The sequence below is a fragment of the Centrocercus urophasianus genome, unplaced genomic scaffold, assembly GCF_019232065.1.
Source record: "Centrocercus urophasianus isolate 14NV4802_14NV808 unplaced genomic scaffold, USGS_Curo_1.0 seq_12, whole genome shotgun sequence".
Taxonomy (NCBI): Eukaryota; Metazoa; Chordata; class Aves; order Galliformes; family Phasianidae; genus Centrocercus; species Centrocercus urophasianus.
In genome coordinates, this window is record NW_024884364.1 from 11526632 (window position 1) to 11542254 (window position 15623).

The 15623-nt window shown below is 38.0% G+C and overlaps 1 protein-coding gene across 9 annotated transcripts in view; it reads left to right on the forward strand.

Annotated features, from left to right (window-relative positions):
• Window positions 1-15623, forward strand: part of BBX (BBX high mobility group box domain containing) — a 127783-nt gene that overhangs the window by 104784 nt on the left and 7376 nt on the right. For 8 of the 9 annotated variants that reach the window (XM_042809682.1, XM_042809689.1, XM_042809681.1 and 5 more), the window contains 3 exons: window positions 12-160; window positions 12981-13178; window positions 13843-14035. In XM_042809682.1, the coding sequence (XP_042665616.1) occupies window positions 12-160; window positions 12981-13178; window positions 13843-14035 (540 nt within the window). The remainder of the gene's footprint in view (window positions 1-11; window positions 161-12980; window positions 13179-13842; window positions 14036-15623) is intronic. The other variant, XM_042809686.1, reaches the window with a different exon arrangement.

Here is a 15623-nt window from a genome sequence, read left to right on the forward strand (position 1 = left end):
TTCCCCTTTAGCTTAGCAAAGTTGGAAGAAGAATTTGAAAAGAAATTCAACAGCCTCCCTCAATACAGTCCTATTACCTTTGACAGGAAAAATTCATCTGTTCCAAGGAAAAAGAGAAAAGTTGGAAGCGGCTCATCTGAACAACCAAAATCCAACAAAGGTAAATTAGTGTGCACTACGTTCTTAATAACAACGCTTTGACAAGCTCAGAAATGTATGTCTTCTTACCTTACTGTTATACATGTGGAAAGTGTGTAGTCAAAACATTTTTCTAGCAATGAAGCTACTAGGTTCTCACCTGGAGTAAATGCTAAGCTGTAGTCTGAACTTCTGATTTCCATGCTGAGTAGAGCTTATTGGAGCTTGTACACAAAATAATTTCCTCATAGCAAACAAATTTAACAAAAATGGGAATATTTGTTAGAAAAGTGGATTTGTCAGATGTTCTCGGGGGAAAATAGGGAGAAAATGGCAGAATATCAAAAAGTTATTTTGAAGTTTTTCAGAGAATAATTCTAAGCAGTTTTGCATTTAAGAGTGTTTTTAGGCTCTATAAATTAAAACGTAGGATACCAGAAGTGTCTGAATAAAATGTGATTTTTTTTTTTTTTTTCCCCTCAGGATCTTAACTCTCCATTGTCAGTTTGTTCTGATAAAAATGTTAAAAATGATAAAAATGAGCTTTTGCTCAGTTCCATTGCTTGGGGTTATAAAGGAAGAAAAACTCACGACACATCTGGCTGTTTTATTTAAAGACAACCTGTAACAGAGGTAGTAGAGAAGTGAATATATGTTACAGAAGATGCTTTTTTGACTCTGGCATCACAAAATCATGCTCTGCTACTATGATAGTATCATAAACTGGCTGATTTTCAAATCCAGTATGTGTATTTTAGCCAGGCAACCTTGGATTAGGTCTTTGCTTTTTGGATGCTTCAAAAATAATTGCATTAGAATATGCAAGATTGAGCAGCTGTTCTTTTCTAGCACATGTCAGTTTTTGTATTGACTTTCGTATATATATAATTAGATATGAACAGTCAGACTTTTGCAGATTTAGACTTGTGCTAGTACCAACTGAGTTCTGGCTCTTTTTTTTTTTTATGGGATATATTTGACAGAACTTCTTTAATATGCACGAATGATTTATTATTATTTTTTTAATACAATGGTCTGTTAAGCAACATCTTTTGAAAACAAGAGGATCTGTAAATTGAAGCTGTAATAGAAGCTGCTTGTATTTCTTGCTATAGTATTTACCTCTTCAGGTGTCTGTATGTCCTTAAAAAAACAAACAAACAAACAAAACAGGTCAAGAGTTGTTTTTGTTTTTGTTTTTTTTAAATTGCATGATACAGTGTCATTCCAGTCAGGTAACCTAGAACTGGAATTTTGCTTTTTTGCTAGGTTCCTAAGAGCAAGCTGGTTTTTATCCTTGTTTGCATCGCTATTACAAGGCTTAGGAAGATTTTAGCCATGTCTCAAAGGAAGGTCAGAAGCATAACTGCAAGCAGGTCACAATCCTGATACAAGTAGTTTTGGCACAGCCCTAAGGAAGAGGCTGTGGAGCATTTGCCTGTAGCTGGCAGTAAGGGTTCATAAAGCTAAACCAGCTGACTCTGTGCTGAAGCAGATGGCCAGCAGTCATGTGAACCTTTCCACCAACAGAGCTGTGGGGTTGCAACAAGCAGCGCCAGGGGCAGGAATATCTGATGGTGACACCAGTGCTTATGCAGTGAACGTATAACCACAGCCCTGAAATAAATCCAGACTGAGATATCACTATCTGTACCCAATTTCAGTGAATGCTGAATTCACAACAGCTAGCTGAGAGAGCTGGCAGCTGGCATCAGTCATTCCAGCTCCCTGGAGAGTGAGGCTCAGCTCCCAAAAGCTAATTGAAAAACTTCTCAACATATCCTTTTTTTTTTCTCTTTTGGAAAAGAAAAATAAAAATTGCTAAAATTATAGGCATTCCATGGTAATGGTTTGATTTTTAATTTGTTTTCTTCCAGATTTTTTAGAATTCTTAAAATTAGCATGCAAGCTGTGTATTTGAAGCAACCTGAACAAAACTGCATTGAACCAAGCTTACTAGATCTATAGGGAAATGGTTCCAGCTGTGCCGAAAACCCATTAAGCTGAATTCCCAAATTAATTTGTTTCTTCTGACAGACTGTTCAGCCTAGACACGCTGTTGGCTTGCTTACAAACTCTGAGTCCAAAGACACCTAGAGAATTCTGGCCTCCAATGGTGTTATGCATACAGGTCTACATACTAGGCTTCTGCTAAAGGGAAGCATGGGAAGCAAACGTGTTGTGCAAAATGATGGAGACTGCTTTGGAATGGTTCTGAGTTTTTTGGAATTACCATGTTTATACCATTAGAATTCAGCAAAAGCAGAAGTGGCTTTTTTTTTTTTTTTTTTTTTTTTTTTTCAGTGTGGTGAGCATGAACTGTTAGGAGGCATACAACTCTATGGGTGTAACTCTGTATAGGGACACAGGAGACCTTAACTTTGCTGTTCTCTGTCTTGTCCTCTTGTGTGGAGTTGTCTCTGCTGCTTATGCTTTCTTGGAGTTGTTTTTGGTGTAAGGCTTTAAAAGAGGCATCCATTACAAATGCAGTAAACATATATGAGTGAGGCCTCCTATGTATGTACTTTTCCAACAACACATAATGATCATTAGGGGTAGGTTTAGCAAGTGCTCTTTAAAATTGAGCCCAGCTTTTCCTGAATGCACATTGGCAGAATGATAAACTTCCCATGCGTTTTCAGTCTTCAGATAAGTGTATTTTCTGCAGACTTTGGATTAGTGCTTACTAAATATAGAAAGTAGATCAGAGTGATGCATGCTGAAACTTCCACAGTATGTATGGAAAATAAAAAATAGAGGATTTTTTTTTGGTTTGGAGGTGGGATGTTTGTTTCATAACTAGGTTTCTATGCCTTAAAGCAAAACAAAAAAACATATTCTACCCTGCCTGACAAGGGTGCCACATTTGATTTTCTGTCAAATGTGATTAAACTATAGTTACAGGAAGCTAAATAAGGAGATAAGCCTGGTTTCTTGCCTGACCCAAACAGACAGGATTGTCGGGACTTTTTTTTATTCTAAAGCAGAAAATCAGTAGAGCATTGTCCACTGAACTCTTCCACTGTCTTGTCGTGCCCAGTCCTCACTTCAGGTAGTTCTTTCAATATAAAAACACTTACAGAACCCTGTGACGTAACTGTTTTAATTCCGTGTATAAAGTGACTGCTGAATTTTCTTAAATGAAAGAGGTTTTTCTTTTCCCCAGAAGTTTCTAATTTGTCCAAATTCTGCTCCCATCATCTTAGCAGGAATCTTCAGTGGGAGTAGAACTGAATAAGCCACGACCTTTCTGCAAATCCCACTCCGATTGTTTGGTACCAGGGTTGTGCACCTACTATAGTAATGTAACAAAATGGCTGAAAAATACAGCCATGCTGAATTTGTACAGATGGTCTGCTCCAACATTCACTGGATCTGTGACTGATTTTATTTTTCTCCTTTCCAATGGCATATGTGCCAAAACGTCCCACTGCACAGAAGCCATCCGTCTACAGTGAGTCACTAATACAGTTATTTGCAAAAATGAGCAGCAGGCATAGTCATTATTTCTGTCGTGCTCTGTGAATAAATGCTCACTTACACACTAAGCACGTCACTAAAGCTCTTGTTTCGGGAAGGCAAGTAGAGGAAAGCATATTATACTGTTATTTATGAAAGGAATTTTCTGCTTTTTTTTTTATGGACTCTAGGACTAGAAATAAAGCATCAACTTAAAATAACTTCTCTGTGGCATTCCTTTCAAACTTAGCTTGGGATTTTGGAGACTCAGTTTTGAGCATTAGGATGTCTGGAGATGTCATGCTGTAAAATTTCAAAGGTAACAAAAATACAACGTTGTTGTCCTGAGAGATTTCAAAATGCAGAGGTTAATATTTGGTGAGCTCAGTTCTTCTAGGAGCTGTGGAGAATGTGGGAGTTGCACCAACCCAGTGGTCTCATAGGGTGAGGCAAGGACCTCAGCAGGAGGGTCTCTTTGTCTCTCCAGCTGAGGTCTGTATTTGGCAGTTCATTGATTCGTTCCTTAATCTAAGGAAAGGATTGGATGTGGCAGTTTTCAAAGAACTGAACAGTCTGTTAAGCAATTGCTAGACAATTTGTACATGTAAATGTGGAAGTAACTGTAGACATTATTTCACAAGAAAAAGGCAAAAAGGGTAGGATATTGGAAATTTCTTTAAAAGAAGATGTCTTCTCTTTTCATCCCAATGAGATCAATGTTTTGAGTTTTCTATGTGGGAACAGAATTCCATGTGCAAGTGTCATGTATTGCAAAATGCCCTTCATGTTGCAGGTGTAAGCTTATCAGAAATGTTTCTTGGATAGCACAGGAGAAATTAAAGACAGTTTTCCTTCTTCATGAAATGGCTGTTGTTTTCTGGAGAGTTTTTAATCTCATTTGTGCTCCTCAGTTGCTGACAATCTATGGGATTGATTTAAACAGTTTGTGAGAGTGCAGGCTGAGCTATAGAAGTGGAGACTAATGTGCTACTGTGTAAAGTGTTGCCAGTACCAAACACCTGCAGAAATAAAAAACAAACCAAAGAAACACAACTGTAGTAACAGAAATGTCCTGAGAGTCCTCTCTTGCATATCTGGTGGAACGAACTGTCAGAAGGATTTGTCTCTGTTTGAATGAAGTGTTAGATGTCAGCCTTCAGAAAAGACCATTTTTTTCACTTACACTTTACCTTAACCTCGCTGAGATTTTTTATGTGCCTTATTTTGCATTTTTGCTGCTCTGGCAGTATATTGCTCATTCAACTCTGTGATACTCAGGAACCTATTACAGAATTCACAGAAACAGTCAAATAAGTTTGAGTGAATACAGCCTATTCTACCAAGCCCTCTAGCATCTCTCTATGTCTTCTAATAGAGCTATTAAAATTCAAGCCAATGCTGTCTAAGATGGTGCCTGGAATACTTTTTGCTTTGGTTTGTTCTTTGATGTCTGGGTATTTCATGATATTATTTATCTTTTCCCAGATTTTGATTTCTGTAGTAGCTTTATTTTTTTTGATTACGTTTTTTGGTTTTGTTTTGTTTTTAGAGGCTGTTGTTATCCACAAAGCCAAAGTATAAAAAATCCTAGTATTTCTATACCTGTTTCTGTCTGGAATTTACCTTTCTATTTTTTCAGCATTTTTGAAATGGAACCTGATTTCTGTGAATGTTGTTCTCCTAAATCTTGATCCTTCTTGCGAGTGCTACACATTTTCCTTCTTCATTCGTGATGTACAGAGATAGGTAGTGATCAAAAACTCAGATGCATAACATGTATTTATCTTGCTTGCACATCATGACGTAGTTGCAGTTTTGTATCAGTAGGCAATGCATGTCTGGTTTCTTGTAAGGAGAAGAAGTGGGAGGTCAGTGTTTGTGACAATACAGATCCTGCCACACAACAGTTGGATGCCCTCTTGGTAGGATATCAGCTGTCTTTTCATCTGCAGCTCGTCTCCTTTCCGTTTAGACAGCTCTGTTTGAACTAGCCTGAAGACTTGCTTACCTTTGGCAATATGTGTAGTTTGTTTCTGAGAACTCCATAAAAACAGCTTTGCAGTGTGTAGAGATGATCTATCTATTCTTTGATCTGTTATACCTTTGCTGCTGTACTGCAGTTTACCCCATTAGTGTGTCAAAGGATGGCTTCCTTTTCGCCTGTGCTAGTGGTATGCTTTGTTGGTTACTGTCACTTAGAGTGCCTTTGGACTATTTCTAGTAAAGAGTACTATCAAAGTGGGGACAATAACAGTTGCCGAACACACTCTCACTTTTCTCCCCTGGGAGCTTTTGCTTCTGCCTTTACTATGAACTTATTTCTGGTCTCCAAAAAAGCAAACCTAACTCTTGCATCTTATGGTGGATTGGCTCTGTCTGGTAAGTAAGTTACTGTGCAGTCACTCATTCACTTCCCCAAGAGTGGGATGGAGTACAGAATCAGAAGTGCAAAAGTGGGAAAGAAAAATGTATGGGTCCAGATAAAGACAATTTGAGTGACTGGAGGGAGGAGGAAGGAAGAAAGGAAAAAAAGGGAGGAAATAATGCAAAAATAATCACTCACCACCAACAAACCCATGCCTAGCTGGTTCCTAAGTAACAGCTGCTTTGAAGTACAGCCTACTGAATCCCACAGAAAGCCTCCGGGAGTCATAATGGAGACTTTCTCTATTGTGCTTCCCTGTGAAATGGTGTCCTGCATTAGTGGAATTAGAGGTTTTATAATAGATACTGTAATGTTATAGTTTTTTTTAAAAACTGCTCATTAAAAGTATGTATTATTAATGTTGTCTGTAGGTTCAGTCCAGTCTAAGAGAAAGAACTTTTTCCCCAAAATTGTCAGCAAATATAAGCACAAAAAGAAGAAGCTTAATGTTCCGGACAAAGGTACTGGTAGTGAATTACTTAGTTAAGGTTTAGAGCCGTATGCTCTCTGAATTCAGTCTTGGGTAATGCTTCTAGGCAGAGGCTACTCAGCTCTCTGGTATTTGGTTGCTTTGATCCCTTATGACCCTGTCTGTTTTGATTCCACTAGCTCCTGGCTCCAGTTGATCACATTACAGTATTCCAGTATGATACTGTTTTGCTGCTATTTGGTATCTCCAATTACAATTTCCCTGTTCTACACTCTATGCAGCAGAGCTGGCAAAGCATGGGCAGTTCTGTATTTGGCCCTGACCTATTTTTGTCTTTCACTGCTCATAGCTCTCTAGTCCTTTGGTTTCCCTTATCTCCATCCCTTTCTACATAAGAGACCAGATCGTTTGCACTTGGTCAGACCATTTATTCATGTTGTTTGCTCCTTTCTCTCTGATTTCCATCTGTCTAGAGCTCTGCAGACTGCAGCTGGTCAGAGCTTGAAAGCTGGTTTCTGCACCAGTTCTCAGAAATAGTTCTGCCAACCCTGCCTCTGCAGAAGTCTTAACAGCTTCCTGTTTCCCCTTAGGTTGAAGATAACATCTACAGTTTAAACTCTGCTTGGGACTTCCTCAGTCCTCCATCCTGCTAGTAGATCTCCAAAGTCTTTTTCTTGCTACAGCATTCTGATCCTACTTACCTATACCTCATAACTTCTAGGATCATTTTTATGTGTACTGAGTGTACACAATTATAACTGTTTTCCAAGGCCTGTGTTGTGTTTTTTTTTAATCTTTTTTTTCCCCCTACTCCATGATATCCAGATCTTGGAGTAGAGTTCCCTCCCATATCATCTCGGTAGTGTAGCAGGGCCTCTGTGGTCACTCATTTATAAGACTCTATTAATTTCTTCCATTTATTTTTTTTTTCCCTCTCCACGTGTATCCCATTTTAAGATAATAAAATGACAGCTTCTCCAGGATCTTTATGCTGGATCCCTTTCCCTAAGGCTTAGCTGTGTCATTTGCTCTCCTTTCCCGATGTTGTGTTTTGTATCCTCTGTGGTGCACTTGCACTGTTTTCCCTTATAGGCTGTGCCAGCTCTTCTGCATCCAGCAATGCAAATATTTTTAAATTACTTAAGTTTTTTTCATGGGATTTGCATAACAAACATGTTGTGGGAGTTGCTCATAAAAAGTAACTATCATGCTTCTGCACCAGAGTGAGAAAGATATCACCACACATTATCACTGGGTGCCAGTCAAATTTTTGTGTCTTAATTATTAATAGACCACAGAGATAAATTAGTTTAAGTAAGATTAAGATCTAACATTAAAAAGCAGTATTAAAATTATCCTATAGGAAAAGAAATAGAAGTGTTTAATACAAGATAAAGTAAAAAAAATATCTGTAGATAAAACATGAAGTGTTTACACAAAAACCTATTTGATAAAAAGAAACCAGCCTGTTTTGGTATAAAATGAAGTATGCACTATGATCAAAGATTAAAGCTTGACAAGTGTTGAATACCCTGGCCTTATTCCAGTACAACAGCGGCATGCCCCAGGAAATTGAGAATGTGAATAGTATCATAGTGTCTAAACATTAAGGACGTGTCTATGCATTTGCTGGAGCAGGGCCAGTTTGCTAAGTTCATCCCAAGACTGAAGAAAGGCATGAGAAGCTTGAACCTACCAGTCTTACACAGCCCACGTGGAAATCATCAAAGGAAAGACATTTATATATATATATATATATATATATATATATATATACATACACAATATATATATATATACACACAAATGTTCAAGGGGAATTGTATTTTCTGAGTTAAAGTGGTGAAAATTTGGGGTCTTGGCTACCATAACTGCACAGTGAGGAACAGTTATCAGCCTAATGCAGTCTCAGTATGATCTTGATATACATCATACATCACAGTTTCATGAATTCCTTGGCAGTGTGACCCTAAACTCTTTGAATCCAAGAACTATCCCACATTCAGAAGCGTCAAGCTGGGAATCCCTGTGTGTTTTATTTGAGTTAAAAAATAAACAAGGGCTTAGTTATTTTGGTTATTTTGTACTTCTGGTGAGTCACAAGTATGTATATGTTATGGTTTTTATGAAGTTAATTTTGCTGGAGGAAGGAGAGACTTGGATATTCTGATAGCTGGAGAGGAGACACCTATAAGTGTTGCTGTCAGCAGGGGTCACACTGCCTTCATCTTTGACAGCTTGAGAACTGCTACAACTGCTGTTACCAGATGTTGAAGAAATCATTTTTGATCTACCTGGTGCCTTACTGACACAGTTTCTGTGGTGTGCTGAGTTGCTTTGTCATTTTATGGTCTCAAAGGCAGATGATGAATATGTCTTCAGTTTTGAGTGAGACCAGTAGCTGTTGAGTGGGCTCTTGAATAGAGCGTTCTTACTGTAGACCTGCCTCTGTGGTTTGAGTGCGGTTTTGGCACTAGCACTTCTCAAAGGGAGCTCTGTCTTGTCTTATCCTTGTTCAGTATGGCGTTAGAAAAGAGATGAGGTAAAGATGTTCATCAGTGTTCTTGATACCACCTTAGCTGGTTTTGCTCTGATTGCATACTATTATACTGCAGCATCAAAATCAGGATTAACAAGGAAGTTCCAATCTCTGGTGGCAAGCTTTACAGAAGTACTGATAGTTGATAAAAACGAGCAAAATGAGGGCAGTGAGTCGCATCTTTTAAATCCTCACTTTTTCTCTTCATTGATTTTTGTGGTTTTTTTTTTTTCCATATGTGTAAGACTTGAGTTGGAGCTATGCCAGTTTCTTGTCTGTTGTGTTAGACTTGTGTTCTGGTGTGCTGCAGCTTGCACTCTACAATGCAAGAAAGAACCAACCATAGATGGAGGCAATAAGAAGACTTCATGTACTCTGTAGAACTGCGGAGTAGGGTAAATGGTCCATGCTAACTTTAAACAAATCTAGCTCAGGAAACCATCTGGCATACAGCTCCAGGTGCTTTTTTTTCTAAGTCATTTTTGTGACCACAATGTAAGTATACCAGATTTTCATATCATGTGCTCAACTCCTCTTGCAAAAAATAGTCCCCAAATTCTGCATGCTCTACTGTCACATAGTAAGCTAACCACAGAAATGTTTGTAGGACTGAACTTATTTCATTTCTAGAAAGCATTCTCCTGAAAATTAGTTGAGTTCTACACTGCTCACGCAGGTAGGAGAGCGTGGAAGCAGTAGGGATACAAAATGGATTCAAGAAATGACTAAAAAAAAGGGAATTAAACTTGTTTAGCCCTGTCATTTCAGCACTGCTAATCAAAGGCTTGATTTAAAGCATCCAAACAGACACGTCTTTGTCAGTGGAAGCAGCGGGGTACTGATTTTCTTGAAAGCAGTGCAGAATGAGGACCTTTGCACCTCGCTTTGCCATCCTGTTGTTCGTCTCAAGTTCAGTGCAAATAGTCTTGAGAGCCTCTAATTTTGTGTAATTTCCTCTGAGTTTGGTTTTATTTCTGTTTGAATAAATAATGTGTAAATAATAATCTCTTAACCTAACTTCCACCAAGAAAAGTAGAAAAGTCCTCTTGAGGAAAGCAACTCTTCCCTTCAGCACCCAATCTTTTCACCTGAAACGGTGGGGGAAGAAACACAAAACCCCACTCATTCACTTTTCATTTTTATTCCTTTCTCATTCAAAATGCATGGCAGCAATTTTACAGTGAAATGTTAGCTCTCCTAAGCTAAGTGAATAATTATAGAGGACTCCAAGTCTCCTTTTAAAGACTGAGTTACCTTAAAACTGGGAGAGGATACATTTAATCCTGAATTTGTCAGTCACCTTCTGCTGTTTCTTAGTGAAACACTTAAGATATGATGTACTGCTTTATCCTAATCTGTTGCAATTTTTTTTTTTTTTTTTTTTTACCATTTTATGTCTTTAATAATGCTAACTACTGCCTTTTAAAGTTTTTTTTATTTTTTTTTTTAATTTTATACCTCTCAAGACTTGATATTTTCTGGAAGTTTTTTGATAGGTGCAGTGTGTAAAATAAAACATGAATTTTAATAAGAACTGTCTATTGTATTTACCGATCAAGATAATTCCCAGTGACCTGGCATAGCTCATAAAATAATACACATTTAACTGAAAACATACCCAAGTTACTTTCTTTCAGATGTTCATTATTTGAAATCGTGTCTTTAATGGTTTTATCAAATGTTAAAAAAAATAAAAAAAAAAAAAATTTGCATTGCTAAAATTAAAGCCATTATAAACTCAACCTTAGAATTAAACAGCATTGTCAAAGTAGTATCTAATTAGAGCAAATCCCTGAATTAGAATTAACAAATACAGTTGGGCTACAACCAAGCCATTACATTAATACATACTCAACGCTTTTGAATTCCTAAATTAGAATTCTAGAGATAAAGCTGCCTGTTTAATTATACATTCCAATTAAGATTTTGGTCCCAGTCAGTGCAATAAGCTTATCTGAACATCTCACTATTAGGTAAATTGAATTACTTGGAAGTCGCATTTATAGTCATTAGTGCTTCTTCTTAATTGTACTGCTTTTGGACAGATGTTATTGCAATCACTCATGTACTCTTTAATAAAAGAAAAAGTTTTACAACAAAACTCTGCTCTGCAGAGTATCAGTATTTATGGGTAAACTCTGAGGAAAGCTCACTGAAGTGCTGTGCATTTTTCAAAATAAGAAACATGCATAAATCCAAAAATGGTTTATGAGGGAAAGCAGAGATGGATTCAAGAATATTCGTTAAGTTTTGTAACAGTTCCAGGTGCTTTTATACATATACACTAGATCTGTTCATATTCTTTTGCTATAAGACATTAAAAGTGAAACACAGTTCCTTTCTATGAAAGCAAAGGGCAGCGGATTGCAGGACAAAATTGTGTTATAGCTTTCTCTTCAGCCCGTTCCCAGTCTCATAGTTAGCAATCAAAGAAGCTACTGAAAGGAAAGAGTTTATATTAGCCATATCTAACCAATATATAAACAGTAAATATTATTAAAATGAAATGTGGACTGTTGTGTGTGATCTGTGAGGTTTGGTTGCTCCTGCATGATACTCCCAGTCTCAGTGTAGGAGATTGGTTTTCTTCAATGCTTAACTCTTCTGAAAGTGCAGTTGCTGGCATTCTGACTGAAGTTTTGCATATGTCATTTTTTGCTTGTCCTGTCACTCACAGAGTGAATAAATGGGTTTTAAACGTTTCTTGAAAATAGGAACAAAGATTGAAGGAAACGGTGGGGAAGAGAAAATGTGGACATGGTAACAACTGTGAAATAAATGAGTGTTAAAAAGAGATGAGCTGTAACCTGACAAGTAGTAAAGAAAACGATGAGTTGAAAATGCACGGAAAAGACAAGATATGGATGTTAGGAAAAATTATGTAATCATTCAGGAGGCAGTGCATCTGGGAGAGAAACAACCTGTGGACTTAGTGAAGATGTCGTGAGTGCTCTCAGTTTCAAAATAGTCTAGGGAAGCCTCTAAGAAATGACCTGCGCATTCCCTTTTTTGCTAACCCTATCTTTCTGTAAGCACAAATGAGGTAATGCTTTTATCAAAGGAGAAAATCTTCACCAGACTGAATTTATGATCTTGTGAAATCCTGTGGTATCAGCAGTGTGGTTTATTAAATCACTGGAAATGGCAGGCAGTTTATGACTGTATGCTGATCTCAGACTTTGGAATCTTAAATTACTGTCTGACCAATTTCTGCATGAACAAGAGTGAAGGTAGTATCTAGTCAGGTGAAAATCTGTCATCGTGTTCCACTTCGTGATGGAAAGCTGCTTTGAAATGTCAACACTGGTACTGTTAAAAGAATTTCAAACAGTTCCGTTTGTACTCTCACTTTATGTAGGCAGTGATCCCATTGTAGTAATTATAGTATTCTGTCCTATGCTTGTTTTCTTTTCTTCTTTTTTTAAGCATTCTTGTATTTGAGTGATCTAGCTTGGCTGCTGTATTTGCTGCCTTTAGGTTTCTGTAAGCTTTGTTGTTCTGTAGAAGGCAGCATTTCCTTCTGCTTAAAAGAGATGAAATAGAGTGACTTGAAAGAGAAGTGTGAGGGTTATTCAGGAATTCCTGAATGCCATTTGTGAGTCTGGCTATGAGCTAAGATAAGTTTATGTGAGGACCCTAGCTGTTATTGTTCTTTAAATGTGTTTGTCTGTTAGCTACTCATTGGTACTCTTCTGTTGTAGAGTGTTGTATGCTGTCTGATAACGTGCTCAAACTGGAATGCTACTTCCTGTCTCACAGTTTGCTTTGCAAATGTTAAAAACTTGAACCTCCTAGGAAATCTTATGCTACTATTCCATTGCAAGCCCCTGCAGGATCAAGATGATATTTTGCCTTGATTTGTGCTCTGAGTACTTGTGAGGAAAAGCTTAGTACATTATGTAGATATTTACATATGTTAATAATGTTAAATGAGAATAGCCAGGAGTTGTATCTTAAATGTTGATTAATTTATTTTTGTTCTTTTTCAGCCATACTCTCAGAAGACAGAAATCCCATTGAGCTTGCCTGGAGGAATAAAATTTGTTTATCTGCCCTAAACACTCCAGAGCCAGCGATGATGCATGAGCCTTTAGTTGGAAGCCAGAAAAGGAAAGCGAGGAAAACTAAGATCACTCATCTTGTTCGAACAGCAGATGGTCGCGTGTCACCAGCAGGAGGGACACTGGGTAAGGAAATGGTAGTTTAAGTTTAAATTTTGTTAAAATTGTATAGTAGGGGATGATATTAGAGCACAAGCAACTAACTAGGAAAGTATTGTTCAGCCAGCATGTTCTCAGACCTGCTCAGAAAGAGCATTCTATAAAATGCAGATATCGATCAACTGTGAAATGGTTACATCCTTAATGGCCAACTCCGTCTGTTTGACTGCCCACATCTGTCACCCTGGTATTTTTCTAAGAACTGATCACACAGAGAAATGAAAAACAGTTACATTTCATACATTTTTCCAGCTCAGCGAAGTAATCATAGCGCACTTAGTAATATGACATAAAAACAATTCTGTGGTATGACAAGCAGTGCGAAAGCCTCAGTGGTTAAGATAATCTTTCAGGACTTCTTGTATCTTAAACATACACAGAGACGCAACCTCTGTTGACTGACCTGGAGTATCAACTTTAGCTGAATCCAAAGTCAGTAAACTGTTTCATGAACGTTTGTATGCTTCAGTCATTAACTTGGTTCAGAAGAGGTTGCAGCGTGAATTAATTTTACTAGCAAAATCGAAGTCCTAATGGTGAAGTTTCTGTTAACATTGGACTGGTCAGTACCTCAGTGTGCTGCTATGAGTGTAAGAGCAAGACTTGCAAGCTTAACTCTCTTTTGTTACAGAGGAAAAGCCAAAAGATCTTCCACAGAGCAGTCTTCAAAAAGCGTCAAGTGCAGAAATGGATTGCAACAGTGAATGCTCCGGAAATGCAGAGACACAAGAGAATCATAGTATTACATCAGATATGCCAGCAGTGTCTGCATTTTTTAGCTTAGCTGCTCTGGCAGAGGTAGCAGCAATGGAAAACGTACACAGGTATGATTTTCTTTTCTCTTTGATGCCAGAATGTTCAGAAAGCGCATGAATTGCATAGTGTTTAATTTGGCCTGTGCTTCCTCCTCCACTGCTTTCTCTGTTTTCTACCACTGGCTTCCCAGTGTTAAGTCGACACCTACATGACACTGTAGTCTATTTCAGTAATCAGTAAAATTATTCTCCTTCGTAAACCTGTCTCCCAAATTTTGTGTGTAAACCACTTAATATGCTCTTTGAGATCCTAATGGAGAGTTTCTAATTTTCAGTCACCATTTGTCAGATGATAGATTTAAACAGCTATTGCACACTGTTTTCTATGTCTCTGTGGCCTAAGACTGCGCAGAGAATTTTGTGTAACTTTAGCACAGTTTTTTACTGAGCATGACTGAATGAAACTTGCTTGTTATTTTTACTCTTGTCCTTCGCTGTGTAGGAGGAAAAGCATCTGCAGAATGTCCTGAGGGCAGAACAGCTCTGAGTGTTGGAAAGTCATGTTACTTTGGTCTGGTCCTCTCAGTTTTAGAATTAGGCCATCCACACAGATATAATGGAGAATGCACAGATCTCTTAGGCCTGTCGGGTCGGTTCAGCTGGCACAGTCAGATCTTGCATTCTAGACCTGTGGTGGGAGGAAATTGACAGCAAGTTGTCTTTAGCTCTTAATTATCCAGTATTGTCCTTTGATGTGCTCCCACCTGTTGGAGATACGATGGCCTATATCCTTTGCTATAGTGGAAAGTCAGTAAGGAAATCTAGGCCAGTCTGAAACCATCACAACCTGAACAATTGGAATGTAACAGATTACTGGCTACCTAAGAAACCACAAAGCAGCGTTTGATGAACGCTATTCACAACCTCACAACCTACTGTTAATCTTGTGCCCCCTGTTGGGCGATCTAGTCCTGTATTCAGACTTAATGTGAAACACTGACTTTTTAGAAGCTTGAAAGGCACCAAGAAATTCTGATGAACTCAGCCTGGTACCTTTTCTCTGCTGAAGCTGTTACCTTGCTTACACAATAGCATTTCAAGTGGGAAATGTTTTCATACTACAGTCAGCCCAGACTTTTCTCCCAGTTTTGCAAAACAGCAGTCTGCTATCAAGACTGCAAAGGTATGAACTTGTTTCTGTCATTTTCCATGGCTGGAAGCCACGAAGTGAAACCTGGAGAAGCACTGTCCTGAGTTCTGCTCTCATTTGCATCTTTGTGGTTTCATTGATTTCCAGTAATGCTGTGAGAAGAGCAGCACAAGAGTGACTTAGTTACATAACTAAGATTCACTTAGTTGTGATGATGTCCTCTTTGTTTTTCTAAAAGTTTTTTCTCCTTCATTTTTCCTCATTAAAAATAATGTTTTGAACCAATGTTTTACTTACCCTTCTGTTTGGGTCTTCCTTACCTGCAACCATATTTTGTCATCTCATCATGCAGTTAGAGCATTGTGGCACCTTCCTTGAGGCCTGAAAACACCAAACAGCAAATGTCTAGCAACTGTTGCAAATTCCGGCTTCTATCACTGGGGAAAATGAAAAGGGAAATTCTTTCCAAGTAACAACTTTGCCATAGGTCTCTTACAGACTTGTCAA